The following is an 18,104-nucleotide window of genomic DNA, read 5'->3' as shown; positions in this document are numbered from 1 at the left end:
TTTGCGGAGTGATTGAAAAATAAAGCGTTTGCGGCCCCCGTGCCGCAGTCGACCCCAGAGTGTTAAGGACAACAATCCTGAAAGTGAAGTGGTGGAATACCGCATGAGGGTCCATGTGTTTGGAAACTCTCCATCACCTGCTGTGGCATCCCACTGGTTGAGGAGAATAGCACAGGAGAGAGAGGGGGATTTCGGCAGGGATGTCTGTTAATTTATTAAGAAAGACTTCTATGTGGATGACATCTTGCAGTCCTTTCTGACTGAGGTTGAAGCAATTCTAAAGAGAGCCCAAATGTTCTAAAGAGAGCCCAAAACCTGCTGGCAGGTTATAACATAAAGCTCCACAAAATCACCTCAAACAAGGTCAATGTTATAAATGCCTTTACCAAAGAAGACCAAGCCAAGGGTATGAAGACTCTGGACCTTGCAGTTGACAACTTACCTATCCAGTGCAGTTTGGGAGTAGTCTGGGATATGACAAGGGATACATTCACCTTTAACATTCCCAAGCCCCAGAAACCTTTCACACACAGAGGGGTGCACTTGACGATCAATAGTTTGTTTTATCCTTTGGGCTTCATGGCGCCTGTGACGGTCGAGGGCAGGCTCCTTTTACGAGAACTAGTCCCTCATGGTACAGATTGGGACACAGCTCTGCCTCCGGAGAAATTTGAGAAGTGGCAACGATGGTAGGACTCACTGCAAGAGCGTAATGGTTTGAACATTTGTCGCACCTATGCTACATGTTCACTGATTAGGGCTAAAGGCACAGAGCTATGCATCTTTTTTGATGCCTCGGTAAAGGCAATTGCAGCTGTTACCTACTTAAAGGTGGAAACTGACGAAGGTTGCACAGAAGTCAGTTTCATACTTGGCAAAGCCAAAGTGGCACCTCTGGCAGAGCTCACCATTCCGAGACTAGAACACTGCACTGCAGTGTTGGCCACAGAACTTGCAGACCAGATCAGATAAGAAAAAGGGCTTAAGCTGGACAGGATCACGTTCTTTACAGACAGTAAGGTTGTGTTGGGATGTATAAATAATCAATCTTGAAGGTTCTATGTATATGTAAACAACCGTGTGCAGCACATCAGACAGTCCAGCCATCCGAGTCAGTGGAGATATGTAGCCACTGAAAACAATCCAGCTGATCTCGGCTCAAGATCTGTGCCTGCAAGCCAGTTTCAAGGAAACAGTTGGTTGATGGGACCAAGGTTTTTGTTGGAACCTGAGATGTCATCATCTGACATTATGGCCTTGAACTGGGTAATCCAGACTCAGACGTGGAACTTCGTCCAAAGGTCACACGCTTTCGACAAAGGTCTCAGGAGAACAACAGGATACTAAGCGTTTTGAACCCTTTTTGTCATGGAGTAGACTGACAAGAACTGTAGCTCGACTGTTACATGTGGCACAAAGCCTCCACAAACCAGCACTTGACGCAGAATGTGTTGGATGACATTACTGCAAGAAAGGCATAACAAGTGCTGAATTAATCAAGACGGAACACTTCATCATAAAGAGTGTGCAATGCAAAATTTACGCAGAAGAGATGACATGCCTTGAAAGGAAACAAGATTTACCTGGGAATAGTCCTCTAAAGAAGTTGCATCCTGTGAGGACAAAGCAGGTCTGCTACGTGTAGGAGGACGCATCATCCATTCAAACCTGACTGCATCCCATCCTTATCCCTGGCAAGCATCATCTTGCTGTGTTACTTATTTGCCATTACCACGAACATGTCAATTACCAGGGAAGGCACTTCACAGAAGGCGCTGTGCGTGGAAGTGGCCTATGGATAGTGTGAGCAAAATAAGCCATCAGCAGCCTTATCTCCAAATGTGTGACATGCAGAAAATTGCGTGGCAGGTTGGAACAGCAGCAGATGGCGGACCTCCCCTCAGAGCACCTGCAGCAAAAGCCTCCATTTACCTATGTAGGGCTGGATGTCTTTGGGCCTTGGGAAGTCATGGCTAGAGCCCGACCGATTTATCGTTTTGCCGATATGAGCATGTCGCAGATATATCTGTATCGGCGTATAAGCCGCAGATATGAAGCCGATATGAACGTTCCTTACAGAAAACATTAAATGCTTTTGAAAGATGCAAGTACTTGTTTGCCCAGCAGAGCGCGCCCTATTGGTTGCTAATGGCGACCCAGGTCACTCACTGTAGTGACACCAGCCAATCCCCCACCCCTTTCACTTCAGTCAGTCTCTCAGTTCAGGTGGCGGCAGTCACGCGGTTTCTTCACAACATTTTACACCTGGTATTAAGACGCGCTTTGGTCGATTGGATTATAAGTGGGCGAGAGAGACACATTCCCGTTTAGTTTTGGTGTTTTTAATCCATCTCTTTTGTCCACTTGCGAGTTGTTTAAAACGCAAGCAGGAGAAATAACGCGAGGCGGAGAAAGGACGCGTATAAACTGACGCGCAGTCTGTCCAAGTACAGCTGCTTGTGCTGTTACCAAACATGCTCATTTCAAAGCAATTGATTAAATAAGCTTGCGCAACTTTACACCCTCGCTAAATAAAAGAGGCGGAGAGCAGACGCTTTAGTTTGATAAAAGTTTAAAGTCCCGGCAGAACACTGTGGGTTCGTGTTATAAAAACGTTGTGCAGTACATTAAACATAAGCCTACATCAGTATGTTGTCAGCAAGTCAAGCATTGTCGTCTGAACAGTAAGTTTCTAATTATTTTGTGAAGTACATAACTTAATGTAAAGCTAATAAACAATGACTTTATAAGTTTCCATTTTTTAAAATAAGCCCAATATAACATTATTCTCATCAAAACTGACAATGATTTAAGTTATATGTATTTTGTTTTGTTAGTGTTTTAAAGTTATTTATAATAAGTCAAGTTTACTGTTTTGTGCACTTATATCAGAATCATTTTGGATAATAAAGTTTATTGTTAACTTGTAAAACACACCTGCCTATATTACATATCTTTGTCACGTCATTTTAAGTGTTTGATCACCACATTTGTGGTGTGATCATAGAGTGATCATTGCAAAAAAGTATTTATATATAGTATATTCTGTTAATGTATATAGTGTATTATATGTACAGTAGCCTATTGTAGTATAATATACTGTAGTATATGTGTACTGTACTATAAAATGCACATAAAGAATATCGGCCGATATATCGTTATCGGTCTTTTTTTACTCCCTAATATCTGTATCAGCATCGGTCCCAAAAAATGCATATCGGTCGGGCTCTAGTCATGGCACGCCGGACCAAAGGTGAAAGTGCCAACAGCAAGAGGTGGGCGATATTGTTCACTTGTATGCCCACAAGAGCTGTCCATGTGCAGGTGATTGAGTCAATGTCTGCTTCAAGCTGCAAAAATACTCTCCGCAGGTTTTTCTCGATCAGGAGACCAGCAAGGCAGATTAGGTCAGACCGTGGGAAAAATTTTGTCGGTGCTACCAATGAGTTAAAGCTTGCCATAGACGCTCAAGAGGACAGTGTCAATGCATATCTACCCAGTCAAAAATGCACATGGGTCTTTAACCCCCCGCATGCGTCTAACAAGGGAGGCAGTTGGGAGTGCATGATAGGAACAGCACGGCATATCCTGGATTCAAACGTGCTCCAAGAAGGGAGGTCAAAGATTACCCATGAAGTCCTGTGCACATTGATGGCAGAGGTAATGTCCATAATTAACTCCAGGCCATTGATACCAGTCTCCTCAGACTCGGAAGCGCCTCTGATACTTACTCCATTCAATGCTGCTTACACAGAAGATTGGGACTCCACCAATTCCTCCTGGGAATTTCTTATATACCAATCTATTGAAACATTAATGGAAGAAAGTTCAGGTGTTAGCAGACACGTTTTGGACAAGATGAAGGCTGGAGTACCTAAATACACTTCAGAGCACACAGAAGTGGCATACCAAGAAGCCAAATTTCAAGGATGGAGACATAGTGCTGATACAGGACAAACCAGCAAAAAGACATGAATAGTCAATGGGAGTAATAGCAAAGGCCTTTCAGAGTAAAGATGGGCTAGTTAGGAAGGTGGAAGTAAAGGTGACCTTCCACCATCCCCCCAGGACTTATTTCTTCTTCGACTTAGGTCGTTTTTCTTTTGGAGTTAGAGGTTGTTTAGGATTAAGTATATATGGCATTCTACACATGCTAGGTGGGGAGTGTGGAGTAATTAAGAAGTTACAAGAGACTTGTAGAGCGCCTTTATTTTAAAGGTGTGCAATTTATTTTGTAAATCAGATTTCATGGGGTGAGATAATTTCCTTTTGTGCTGCAGTAACGGTCATGTTGAAGAAGCACATGTAGTTTATACCATCTTTATCCATCCATCTTTTTGTTCGGTCATGGGGTATCATCAGTGAGTATATTTAATTTAATAACTTAAGACCTAATTTAGGAGCAATATATTATGTGTTTGTGCTGAATTTATTTATTTGTTTACTCACCTGTATCTTAATTAAGACATATTAAAAGTGTAACCTGTAAAGGGGAAAAAAGACGTTATTTATTAATTAATGGTAATACAGAAAATACTTACCTGCAGGGCTTGACATCAACACCCGCCTACCCGCCAAATGCAGGTAGATTTCGGCTGTGGCGGGTAAAACAGCCAATCCCACTAGCCACTTTGGCAGGTTGAATATAATTTTTTTATTGTAGTTTTCTTAAAAGTTATGCGAAATGATAAACAATGAGCAATGCTAAACTGAAAACTACAACTCCCCTTAGCACTCTGCACTCAGCGCAACGCACAGAGAGCGCGCAAAAGCTGATGGATTTGCGAATGCACAAGAGGACGCAGTCTGAGCGCATACACACTTTGGGAAAGATAAAACAATTGCATGGAAGTGATTTAAGAGATATCCTTTGCGTGCACACTCTCAGGGCAAGAGCGGAGAAAAATTCAGCGCATACCTGAATGCACACGAAATCAAAGGAAACCCGCCAGCTGAGAGGTTCGCACATCATTTTAATGTAGACTACTTTGGGCAACAATAATGCCCTCTTGACATTTGTCATTAAAAGTCTTAAATAACTTTTAACAGAAACCACGATCAAGCTTATAAATACAATCCGCATAAACAAGTTGACAGTACAATTCATGTACATTTCTTGACAGTATTTACTGCTATTGTTAATAAATATTTAAAGTGGTTGTCGAGGGGTTTTGTGTTTATCTTTTAGGTAATCTTCTACATCCCTGCTCCACTTTTAATACTTTCATTCAAAGTTAATCTATTTATGCCTTACTAAATATATGATATGATCTATACTGATATACCTGGTATATACCAGTTAATACATTTTGTCTTAATTTGGGTGGTCAGACTGCATTTGAAATTCAAGCTGCATCTAATTTAGCTAAACCAAGTAAATTTGCTCGAATTAAAGTCATTTTAGGATGCCAAAGTCAAATTTAATCATATAAAAATTATTTTACCAGCAGGAAAATTGTGGCTAGTGAAAATGTTGAATGGCTTGTAACTTTGGAAAACAACTAGCCACTTTGGCTGTTGAGAAAAAAAGTTAATGTCAAGCCCTGCTTACCTGTATTTTTTATGTGTTTGTTATTTCAGTTTTACCTTTACTTCATTAAAATTACCTGTCAAGTACAACACATCGCCTGTTAATTGGAAAAAAATGAACAAGCTTAGCTTGCCGTTTCATATCAGTTGAGAACAGTATAATATTGAATAAAATGGGCAGGAGTATGGCTGTAGTCCAACACTGCAGAAAATGCATACCGATTCGTATACGGAAAACTTTGGTTGAATCCATTGTTTTGTGTCATCCGGACTATTGGTCCATCATTTGGGGTACAACTACAGAGAAGAATTTAAACAGATTACAGATAGCACAAAATAAAGCATCTCTGCTTGTTCTAAATTGTTCTTTTAGAACAAATATTAGGGATATGCATAATCAGTTAGCATGGATTCATGTAAGATGCAGAATTAAGTATTCTCTTATTAAATTCTTAAAAATATATAATTATTACAAAAGCACCAGAAATTATTTATAACAGGTTGATTTTTTTTCAGTGACATTCATACTTATTCCACTCGCCATTCAAGTGAAGGGCATTTTTTGTTACCTGTCTGTCGCACAAAGCAACTTGTGTTATAGAGCAATAATGGCATGAAACTCACTCCCGTTATTTTTGGTTTTAGAGAGTCATAATGTTTTTCTAAAAGACTGAGATTGTATTTATTTACCTTGGAGTAACTGTAATTATGTAATTACTAATGATTGTATAATGAGTTAAAGCAATTGTCATGTGATTATTATATTTTACACAACAAGTGATAATATTTTTGAACATAGAAGAGCTTATATTGTATTATTGTTATGTGGTTATGTATAGTGTATATGTGTTGTTAGCGTGTGTGTGTAAAAAATTGTAAGACTACAGGAAGAATAGCTGCTGCTTTATGGAATAGCTAATGGGGATCTAAATAAATAAATCTCTAATGTTGTGCTAAACAAAAGAGAGACAATGGCACCAATACTGATAGGTGAAATTATGCAACAGAGGAAAGGTTTGTGGAGCTATAGCAACAAAACATATGAATTTATGATGTTTCCTCAAGGGACTACCATAATAGAGAGTAAAATATAAATACTGGGGAAGCATAGCGGAGGCGCTTTGGCAAAGTAAGTACTGGAATTATTTTAGCATTAGACTAGAACAGTGGTTCTCAAACTTTTTCAGCGTGCGGCCCCCCTTGTGTATGGCACATTCCTTCGCACCCCCGGCCCCCAGTTTGAGAACCACTGGACTAGAATGTCCCTCTGTATATAAATGTAATACTGTATATGCTTTTGTTTACGGCAGGCATGAAAATGGGTAAGGGGTGAAAAAGGTGAGAAGGGTGCGACGTGGGCTCTGATGGGGCCGCGAGGTGGGGGGGACTCCAGAATAAATATTACGGCCTCATTAGGGGACATGTTGTAATAGATGTTTAGTTTGTAAATTTCAAATGTAAACATTTGACTAGTAACAAAAACCATGTTTAATTAAATGGGTTGATAAATGTGTAAAGCTGTGACAAGTAGCATTCCCTTACTATTTTACATCTAACATAATCTGACCATCAGTCGCAAGGCCATACAATTTTAAGTTGGCCTTGGAATAGGGTGGACCTGAAAGCCAATATATAATTTAAAATTATTTAATTTTACAATATAGTATTGGTTAAATGAATTACATTATGGTTTTTGAGTCATGGTTTGAATAATTTTCAGATAAGCAAAAAAGTGATGTGGGAAAATAAAATAAGAACAAATCAAGTAATTACAAGCATATAAAATAGAAAAGAACAAAGTTACAAATAAAGTAATCTAACAGTATTGATTAGGTAGAGAAACAGTATCAAATTCATATAACACTGTTTTCATTCTATAAATTAAATATAATTGATCTTTTTAAAGCTATAATAATAAAGCAGATTTTTCTTCTGTAGTTTGATTAACATAATGACTTAAACATAAGCATTTCTTATAAGAGGAACTGTTCCTTTAACACCGGTGACACATATGATCAATTGCTCACTTAAAATAAATTACTGTTTTTATGAGAATACTTGCAGAGACGGTGGTATTACAAGATCATTTGTGCGTATATCTCCTGTCAAGCCCAAAGAAATTATGTGTTTGCGTGATTTTTGAAACGCACGTTTCAGTGCGTGGGCTTTTGAGGTTGTGCACGTATGCGCACCAAAAACAGTTCACTTTAGTATCTGAAATCGCTTAAAATGTTACTATAAACGATAAACTTTCTTATTAACTGTTATGTGTAAATATATATATTTTTAAATTAAAATTAAATTAAAATTATATTTGTGATTTATTTTGAGTCCGTAGGTGAACTTTGTAGGGGAGAATTATGTGAGAATTATGTGACGTCATCAGGGTTACCGGATTAAAGGCTCCGAGGCGAAAATTGTATTCTCTCTCTCTCTCGGTGGCCCGCCTTCCCATGCACCAGGCAGCATCTCTCATCGTCTCTTTGAGGCGGTTTTTGTTTGCTTTATGTTGGGCTTAGGTTTAACGTATACACTTGTGTTTTGATGTTTGATATATTTCTTATCTCTCCTAAGCGGGTAGTGTATTTATTTATTTATTAGTTCACGTTTGTTTATTAAGTAAGAACTGAGCGAGGGAAGCAGATGCCCGGAAGACTCACCTGTTGAGGATGCAAATGTCAACCTTCCCATAAAAAGTAAAACTTTAAAAATATGCACAATCGCATGGTTAATGATTTCAACTAAACTGGACAGGACCAAGATAGACCTACTTGGTATTAGGGATTGGCACGAGTGCTCGATTGCTTGAGTACCTGAGCGTGGCATCGATGATCGATCACGAAAACGATGATCATGTGGGTTTATTTTTTTGTGGTTATGGCGCATTTGAATGTCTAGTTAGAATTACAAGCGCTGTAGTAAAGACTGGGTGCGTGTTTGACGTTGTGTTGAGCTACGCAGACCGGCGTATGACATCAGTAACGTTACCATGCATGATTAAAAAACAAACAGATAAAGTCAGTGCACCAGCATTGCAGCAACGCGCCGATCCACGCAATGCTGTGAAACTGAACACACCTCACATCACGAGGCGAGGCACTATGGTTTAAAAGGATGCCGTGATTTTGGGATTCACTTTGGTAGAACGAAAATACAGTCAGTCAGATGCAAAATGTACAGCGCCGTCACAAGTTCACTCATATCATTTCATATTTAAACATCAAACGTCAAAAGATACCAGAAAGCCATACGAGCATATCTTGACTGAGAACAGGTGAGAGAACAACACGACACAGCTAATTGCTAAAATGATAGCAAAATACTTAAAACTGCCTAAAGGCAGGATAAGCTGGAATTATCTAAAAAACTTTTTTACAAATTTGTTTAAACCGTCTTTATATACCAATAAACAACCAAAATGCAAGCACTCCGAAAAAGAGAGTACAAAACTCGAGCGTCTGCAGACCTCCCACGACTATTTTAAACACAGCTAATTATTTCCATTCGGGACAAAACAAATGATTGGATTGCACGACTATCACTCTCTCTCGCGACCATGGCACCACCCCTGTTGGTATGGGATCTGCCCAGACATGCGCACACCCGATTGATTTGAACGTGCATGAGGCACTCTAGTAAGAGCAAAAGTACGGCAGAGAAAGAGCATTCAGAACTCACAATACCTACATATGCAGTCAGCGAAGGCAAACAAGGCAAAAAAAGGAATAAACGAGGAAATGAAACAAGAGTAAATATCGCGTGGCTTTTCCTCGAGTCGGCGATGCGGTAGCGGTATTGTCTCCATTGTGTAGTCCTCATCAGAGTCAACAATGCTTTCATCATGGAAACTCTTCCATGCAAAACACTGTATGTTATGAATCTTCCACGAAATTCACCTTCATCAGTGTAACTGATGGTAATAAAAAAAAACTTGTATCAATGCAATCTGTTTTTAACTTTGTCTTATAAATATAACTAGCTTGTTTGTTACCAAATCAAACAAAATATATTTTAAACACTACCAGTATCGATATCCTAGCTTAATAGTGAGTACTAAAAGCCATCCTATTTGTTTATATTCATTGTGATAAAGTTAGGTGTATTATTACATGTGATTCTGACATGATGTTACTACATGCACCGCGCTCCTTCCTCTCCGTTCGTCTGAGGTAAATGCTTCTCCCAGCAGAGCCGGTCAGCGTCGCCCGTTCATGTGTTTTGAGGGCGTGGCTTTAGAAGAAACCCCGAAGGGAGGGGGTGGAGTGAATGGAAAAATTGGCTGTGTTTAAAACAGTCGTGAAAGGTCTACAGACGCTCGATTTTTGTACTCTCTTTTTCGGAGTACTTGCATTTTGGTTATGTATTGGTATATAAAGACAGTTTAAACAAACTTGTAAAAAAGTTTTTTAGATAATTCCTGCCTATCCTGCCTTTAATGTTATGAAGGTTGTGATTTGACCAGATGTGTTTCAAAGCACGCTGTTATTGTGCACATACACAATGGGAGTTAAACCTTCTCTCATAACATAGTTTAAGTCTTGCATTTTGTGCAGATATATGCATGTTGGTTGTATAATACATTTGTGTTGTATATAAGGCTTAAAGTGCCCATCTTATGACTGCTTTTCCACAAGTTAAATAGGTGTATGAGTTCCATAAAGCATGTTTCAAAAGTTGTTTGCTCGAAATAGCTTGTAGGAAAAGATTGTTACCAGTGTTGTAATAAGTAAAAATACTTCGTTACTGTACTTAAGTAGAAATTTCACGTATCTGTACTTTACTTCGCTATTTAAATTTATGTCTACTTTCACTTTTACTCCACTACATTTTCTAGATAAAATGTATACTTTTACTACGATATATTCCCACTAAGCATATTCGTTACTCGTTACTACAAAATAAAATCAGAAGAAATGTGTGCGACCTCAATAAGGGAGGTTTTGGCGAATCAGTGCTTCTAGATTGATTTACGCACGCTCCGCACACTCAATAAGGGAGGTTTTGGCGAATCAGTGCTTCTAGATTGATTTACACACGCTGCGCACACTCTACTTCACGCACACTCTATTTTAGCGTAGTGTTGGCAAAGGATGAGGAAGCACAACTGAAACTGCAATGAATGCACCTACTGGAGTACCTCCCGCTATCGTAAATGACCACCCCGACGATGAACAGGGTGAGAAAGCTAACGTTATACACCCGTGGCCGTATTTGTTTTTTTACATTGGAATTAAAAATTCACGATTACAGAATAAAGTGCCTCTTAAGCCTACCGAAAATCACTTACATTTTGTCATTTAAAAACTCCCCGTCCAACCTGAAGAATCACATCAAGGTACGTTAAAATAGTTATTTAGTAAAGCCACAATGTCAATGTGATTAAACATTAGTTATCATAAGCCGTATTAGATAATTATCTGTCTAATGTGATGGCCAGGCGCACATGTTTAATAAACGTCAACGTTAACGTTACACCGCTGATTTTCCCATGGATTTATTTAATTCACAGAGAACTCTCAACTGAAACCCGCTTAACTGTTTATGGTAACAGCATAACTGCCGGCCGAATATTCCTTCCGGTAGGCTAATGTTAGATTGAGAAATATTTTTTAAAAACTGCTGTTAATCAGTGGCAGGTTATAAAGAAAGTATAAGGACTGTATTCACGTCTTCAAAAGCATCATACGTTTTGCCAAACTTGAGATTTCCTTTTATGTTAATTAACTCAAAACTCAGTGGCTATAGGATAATGTTGTGCTAATGTTATACATTGTGAATGTACGCTTGCATTGTTGATCAAAGTCACATTGCTTTCATTGCCACTCAACGAGTTGGCATGTTTTTCTTAGTAGAGCAGCTAACTTAAAGGGATACTCCACTTTTTTCAAAAATATGCTCATGTTTTGAAATAAATAAGTTATTATTTATTTTTCATTTTTACCCGAAGTTCATACAAAAGTGAAATTTCTGCTTTTTTATTTGATGTCAGCTCTAAAAATATGCTGTTTGCTCTTTGAACTTAAGAGAATTGTGCCTGAAAAGTCTTGGAAAAAAAGATTTTTATTTGATGATTGAGATTAAGAAGATAATGGGAACCCTGAATATGCTTTACTATAAGAAAGCCACAATAAAGTTCACAATCAAAGTTCTAACCGCTTGCTTTAAAAAAAAAAACTTTTTACTTTTACTTCAAATACTTAAGTACATTAAATATCAGAAAATTACTTTTGATACTTAAGTACAGTATATATCAGATACTTTAAGACTTTTACTTGAGTTATATTTTAAAAGACAACTTTCACTTCTACCAAAGTCTTTTTCTAGTATAATACTTGTACTTTTACTCAAGTATTGTTTTCTAGTACTTAATACAACACTGATTGTTACCCATGTCTAGGAGCCTCTGTTTCAGGGCATTTCAGATTGTGCCGTTTTGAGCCAGTCATTACATATTTATGAGCTGCTGCTCCTTTGATCACGCCCCACTACTAACGTCATGTGCGTGTGCATAGTGATATTGTGAGCAGTACAGACCATACTGTGTTATTATTTTATATATTATTATTATTAACGGTTTATGTTGCCAACAGACAAATCATGCAGAAAAGTATTACTAATAAGTACACTCCAGGAGAAGAAACTCATGACACACAATGATTCCAGAGTCAATTGTGATGTAGCAGTCTCAACAATAAACTCGTTTCCCCTGGACAATGCTAACATATTCCCGTTATAAAACATTTTCAAACGCATTTTTTTCGCAAATTACAGAAATTAAGACCCGGCGGGGGATGTATACTGCTTGTGGACCGCGTGCTAATTGCTAGAAGCTAGCGGGAGGTCCGGACCGTAAAGTTATAAGAGGCTCGGGGGTTAGCCTCGTCAGAAAAGCCGGGGCGGTAAGGCTCGGTCTCGGTGTGTCAAACTCATCATGACACACAAAGATTCCAGAGTAAATTGTGATGTAACAGTCTCAACAATACACTCGTTTTCCCTGGACAATGCTAACATATTCCCGTTATAAAACATTTTCAAACGCATTATTTTCACAAATTACAGAAATTAAGCCCCAGCGGGGGATGTATACTGCTTGTGGACCGCATGCTAATTGCTAGAAGCTAGCGGGAGGTCCGGACCGTAAAGTTATAAGAGGCTCGGGGGTTAGCCTCGTCAGAAAAGCCGGGGCGGTAAGGCTCGGTCTCGGTGTGTCAAACTCATCATGACACACAAAGATTCCAGAGTAAATTGTGATGTAACAGTCTCAACAATACACTCGTTTTCCCTGGACAATGCTAACATATTCCCGTTATAAACATTTTCAAACGCATTATTTTCGCAAGTTACAGAAATTAAGACCCGGTGGGGGATGTATACTGCTTGTGGACCGCATGCTAATTGCTAGAAGCTAGTGGGAGGTCCGGACCGTAAAGTTATAAGAGGCTCGGGGGTTCTCGTCAGAAAAGCCGGGGCGGTAAGGATGTGATGAAACAGCTAGTTACGTCACAACGGAGCTGAGTTTGAACTCGCGCAATCTGAGACTCAAGGCAGAGGACATTCAGAAACCTGTATCTCACTCAAAACAGCATGGATGGATTTTTTTCCAAGTTTGTATGCGTGTGGGAGCATCAGAGACACAAAATAACACCCCAAAACACAGAAAAAGTGAGTTTTTCATAATATGGGCACTTTGAAGGGGACATTCCATGAAAATCAGACTTTTTCCATGTTTAAGTGCTAAATCGGGTCCCCAGTGCTTCTACCAACCCAGAAAACATGAAAAATAGCAACCCTGTAACTTTGTTTTGGTAAGGCTCTCTCTGCAAGCATGTGAATATATAGGTCATTTGGATTTCGCTCCCCCCATGACGTATTAAGGGGATCTTATTATAATGATACCTCCCCTTCATCTGCACTGTCCAACCATGAAGCGGCCTCGCGAGTGCAAGAGACAGAGAGAAAGAATGACTGACAGCACAACGCGTTTGTATTCCCTCAAACACAAACAGTAGCCTACAATCTTATAACTTGTAGTTTTAATGGTCTTTCTATAGGTTTAAGAACGTTACCTTAGTGCAAGAGAGAGAGCGAGTGAGTGAGAAAGAGCAACGCGATGGTTCACTTTCATCAATACAAGTATGTTTAATATGTTTCTCTGAAGTTTATATAAATGAACACAAGGATTAATGCACTGCACGAAACAGAGTGAGAGAACAACGCGTATTCACTATCATACACACAATAAGCATAAATATGTTTCTCCGAAGTTTCAAATGAATACGAGGAGTTACAAGACTGAGAGTGAGAGACTGATAGAAACGTGAATGTGTTCAATCATTCCACATGTTATTTGATCTGTTTCTCTAAAGTTTAAGCATTAAACATGTTGTTTTATTACAGATCATTTAAATGTGCTCGTGTGGTTTGGTCAAAAAGTAAACTTCTGAGTGTTTGTGGAAGTCTATTTTATTGTAACATGCTGAAAATCATTGTGCCTGTTAAACACTAGCAGCATGAGACCTAAAAGTCTTTATTTTTATTCCACAATATTCCCCATCTGCTGATAAACATGTATTTAGTATGCATAAAACAGATGATTGACTTTTTAAACTTTTTCAAATATATAATGCTGAACATCGCTTATTAACTTCTTTTGTGAGAGAATCTCCCTCTTGATACAGCGTTAGCGCTTGAGACTCCGCCCACCTGAGCAGCTCATTTGGATTTAAAGGGATACACACAAAAACGGTGCATTTTTGCTCAGACCCATAAAGTGGCTATTTTAACATGCCACAATAAATTAGCTATATGGTATTTTGAGCTAAAACTTCACATATGTACTCTGGGGACACCAAAGATTTATTTGACATATTAAAAAAGTCTTCTGGAATGTCCCCTTTAATATTATGTAGAGTGCGTAGGTTTTGTGTTTATTAACCATGTAGTTTCACTTCATCACGCAGCTTTTCCTGTTAGAGATTTCTGTTAAAACATTTAATTATGATGATATGATGGCATAAAAAATATGGAAAAGGAAGGGCACTTTTCATCCAACGAGCTGTCATGAGCTTTCAGAGCTTTTCCATCCAATGAGCTTTTCATACCTAACTTGAAGTGTAAATGTAAAAAGTACAAACTAGAGATGAAATGGTATGAAAATTTTACATCACTGTGACACGTCCACAGATTTTGCACTGGTTTCCCATACACTCCTAACAGATCCCAGTAACTTAAGTCATTAGCTAACAATTTAAAATGGATTTTTACATGTAAGCGCACTTTTGTTAGTGCGCATAAACATCAAATAAATAACATTAATCATGGCACATTTGGGGTCGTGAGATACCTCTATGAATTTTAAAAGGAGCACTCAAATATCCGTTGATTTTGAGTAAACTCTCAACATCCTCATACAAAACCCAATAATGGCAAGAAAACCAGAGCTAACCCAAATTCCTCTAGCGCAGTGTTTCCCAATCCTGGTCCTCGAGGCCCCCCTACCAGAAAGCTTTAGATGTCTCCTTATTTAAAACACCTGATTCAACTTATCAACCTCCTTCAAAATGGTAAACATGTCTCCCTAACAAGCTGATGAGTTAAATCAGGTGTGTTAAATAAGGAGACATCTAAAACTTTCTGGGAGGGGGGCCTCAAGAACCAGGAATGGGAAGCACTGCTCTAGCGTACACCAGAGATAATGGTGCTCAACCCGGTCAAAAGCCTTTTCCTGGTCTAAAGAAATAAGCCCAGTATCTAGGTCCAATAGTCTAGATAGGGATGCACCGATCCACATTTTTTCACTTCCGATCCGATCCTGATACCTGAATTTGGATATCGTCCGATACCGATACTATTCCGATATCAGCGCTGTATTTGCTGCATTTAAAATTATCATTATTGTTGATTTTATATGATACTGAAATAAACTCCTCTCAACAGGCAAGTATGATATGTATGTGTATGTATGCATGCATGTATGTCCCAAAAGGCAACTTGAGGTAAATTTAAGGTCAGAAAAGGAAGTCAGAAAAACAGGGAATCCTGTTAACAGGAAAAATCCCATTCTGAAAACAAATATGCAACTGTAAGGGTTTCAAATTGATTGTCGTACAACACAACAAACGCAATCAAACATTTAAAAAAACACCATGTTAAAGAGCATGACGAGGGAGCTTCCGCCTCTCTGAATAACGGCTTTGCAAACATTGCATTTTGCCATCTTGCTTTGCGGTGTTTCCAAGGTAAAGAATTTCCACACAGCGGACATGTTGTCTAGCCTCAGTCAGCGCTATCCAGCTGGCTGCGAACTGCGGAATGGATTTCCTGCGTGGGGGCGTGTCTCATAACTGTGTCTCGTTGAGCCGTGCCTCCGTTCAGGAGGTCCATTCCACAGTTTGCAGCCTGCCGGCGGGAATCACTTTCGGAGTCATTTCAGCAGACAACGTTAAAGCGCAGACAGCTCGGATATCGGATATCTAAGCATGTTGGATCGGAAAATCCGATACGTGAATTACGCAGGTATTGGTCCCGATACCGATACTGGATCGGATCGGCCCCATCCCTAAGTCTAGAGACCTCCAAAATATCCCTAATTAGATAAATATTGTCCAAAATAGACCTGTTAGGCGTACAATAGTTGCAACTCAAAATAAAATTTGGCTGCAAAGTATAAAGCTGTACTTGTCAACAGACCAACATAAATTTAAGAAATCAGTGCACAAAGTCTCACGTTAGTTTGCTGTGGAGTTCCATGATCTTCTCTTGTACACGGTCCTGATACGGCAGCAATTTATTCATCTTTAGAAACTCCCTGTCAGCGAAGTCATCATAGTCACCAATCTCCGCTGTATGTAGGGAAGATAAACAAAACTACTTAAAAAACACAAAGGATACGAATCAAGGTACACAATTTCATTATGACTAACATACATACATTGCACCAAATGAGAAGTAAGCAGAGCGGCAGTATTTTCTGTACAGTTCAGTCTGCCGTCTATTAGATCTCTCTTGATTTGCAGGGAAAACAGGTACCTGTAGAAAATGCATACCACATATTTTCAAACATATTTACATTAGCATAAAATATATAGATGTTGATTTCTAAAAACACAATACCTAGTAAACTCCTCCTGAAGCTGACCAGGATCTGGAGGAAAGAACTTCACTGACAACCGAAAGAGTGTATTCATTGGCCCTGTGGATAGCCAGCAAAACCACAGTTCAAATACCTAAAGATCATCTAATCTCTAAAGACAACACAAAGCAGAAAGTGTACATACGTCTGACTTGTTTCACTAAGAGCTTGGTGGGCTCAATCCAAACCTGTAGAAACAAAACAGTTCAGAGTAATAAGATTGGCATTACAGCATTTAATCCCCTTACAATCTCAAAGCAATGGATTTGTGGAAAGTTATTATGGGCTGCTTTTTAAATACCTCAGGAAATACACACTCTGAGTAACCTCTGTGCTTGCCTGCATTAAAGGCGGAGTCCACGATGTTTGAAAAACGCGTTGGAAAAGGAGACGGGCCGACTACCAAAACACACTTATAGCCAATCAAATCAAATCAAATGCCGGTTTGCGTATGTGTGGGGCGGGTCTATCAACAGAAGGTCCAGATTCTATTGGGGTAGGGGCGTGTTTGTTTAGGTGATTTCAAATATCAACATTGGCTTTCAAACATCATGGACTCCGCCTTTAAACACACTGTTTTGAGGTGCTGTATTGATGTGGCTAGGGATACCAACATATTTACTATTCAAATTTCAATATGCTTCATATCATTTTCAAAACCTAATGCACCACTGAAAAAAAATAAGAATAAAATAAATTACAGTAGTAGGGGTGCACAAGGTTAGTTGTAACACGAACCATTTACATTGTTGCACAGGGTTGAGCAATTTGCTTTTTTTCGTTTTGTTTTCACTCTGCCGAAAGACGGTCTCCCACAATTTATGGAAAGGTATAATGTTTTTCCATAGAGTGTTTGAAAGAGTGTTTTGATTAGGGTTGGGTACCTTTCACATTTTTACCGGTACCGGTTCCGATGCCGGTACCTGGAATTCGATACCGGTACCCAGCGGTACCTTTTTCGGTACTTAACTTTGACTTAAGTGACTTTCAGTGGACATAATAAGCCCAAACCTCTCATTTTCAACATTTTGTTATTTATTTCGAAATGTTTAATAATACACACAATCTTTACAAAAAAAACATAACATCCAGGGCATATGTCTTACATATAAATAAAATAAATAAATAAAATATATAAGTAAGACAAATGATCAATGAACATAAACGTCCTAAAAGCAACATAAAAGTAAACTTTTATGTTGAAAACAATACTAGCAGTTGATTTTTAGAAAAATCAGCATGTCAACGTTCTCAGGTAAAAGCCATGACAGAGCGGTAAAGAACACTCGCTCTGAGGGTGTAGAAGAGGACTGGACACAGAGATACTTTTTTGCCAATCTGGCCAGTATTGGCATTTGGTCCGCATGTGGTTAAATGTGTTCGAACAGCCACACGGACTGCCTTCTCTCCTCCTATTTATCTAATTTGAGGTACTGAGGACAAA

The 18,104-nt window shown here is 38.9% G+C and overlaps 1 protein-coding gene across 10 annotated transcripts in view; it reads right to left on the bottom strand.

Annotated features, from left to right (window-relative positions):
* Positions 1-18,104, bottom strand: part of farp2 (FERM, RhoGEF and pleckstrin domain protein 2) — a 360,413-nt gene that overhangs the window by 215,088 nt on the left and 127,221 nt on the right. For all 10 annotated transcript variants that reach the window (XR_012370688.1, XR_012370689.1, XR_008646476.2 and 7 more), the window contains exons 4-7: positions 16,806-16,848; positions 16,642-16,720; positions 16,460-16,557; positions 16,256-16,370 (exon numbers count right to left, since the gene is read on the bottom strand). Coding sequence is in view for 6 of the 10 variants with exons in the window: in XM_055213942.2 (XP_055069917.2) it covers positions 16,256-16,370; positions 16,460-16,557; positions 16,642-16,720; positions 16,806-16,848 (335 nt within the window). In the remaining 4 variants the exon portion in view is untranslated. The remainder of the gene's footprint in view (positions 1-16,255; positions 16,371-16,459; positions 16,558-16,641; positions 16,721-16,805; positions 16,849-18,104) is intronic.

Source organism: Misgurnus anguillicaudatus, chromosome 8, assembly GCF_027580225.2.
Source record: "Misgurnus anguillicaudatus chromosome 8, ASM2758022v2, whole genome shotgun sequence".
NCBI lineage: Eukaryota > Metazoa > Chordata > Actinopteri > Cypriniformes > Cobitidae > Misgurnus > Misgurnus anguillicaudatus.
Note: the sequence above shows the minus strand (reverse complement) of the source record. Positions and strands in the feature narration are given on the sequence as shown.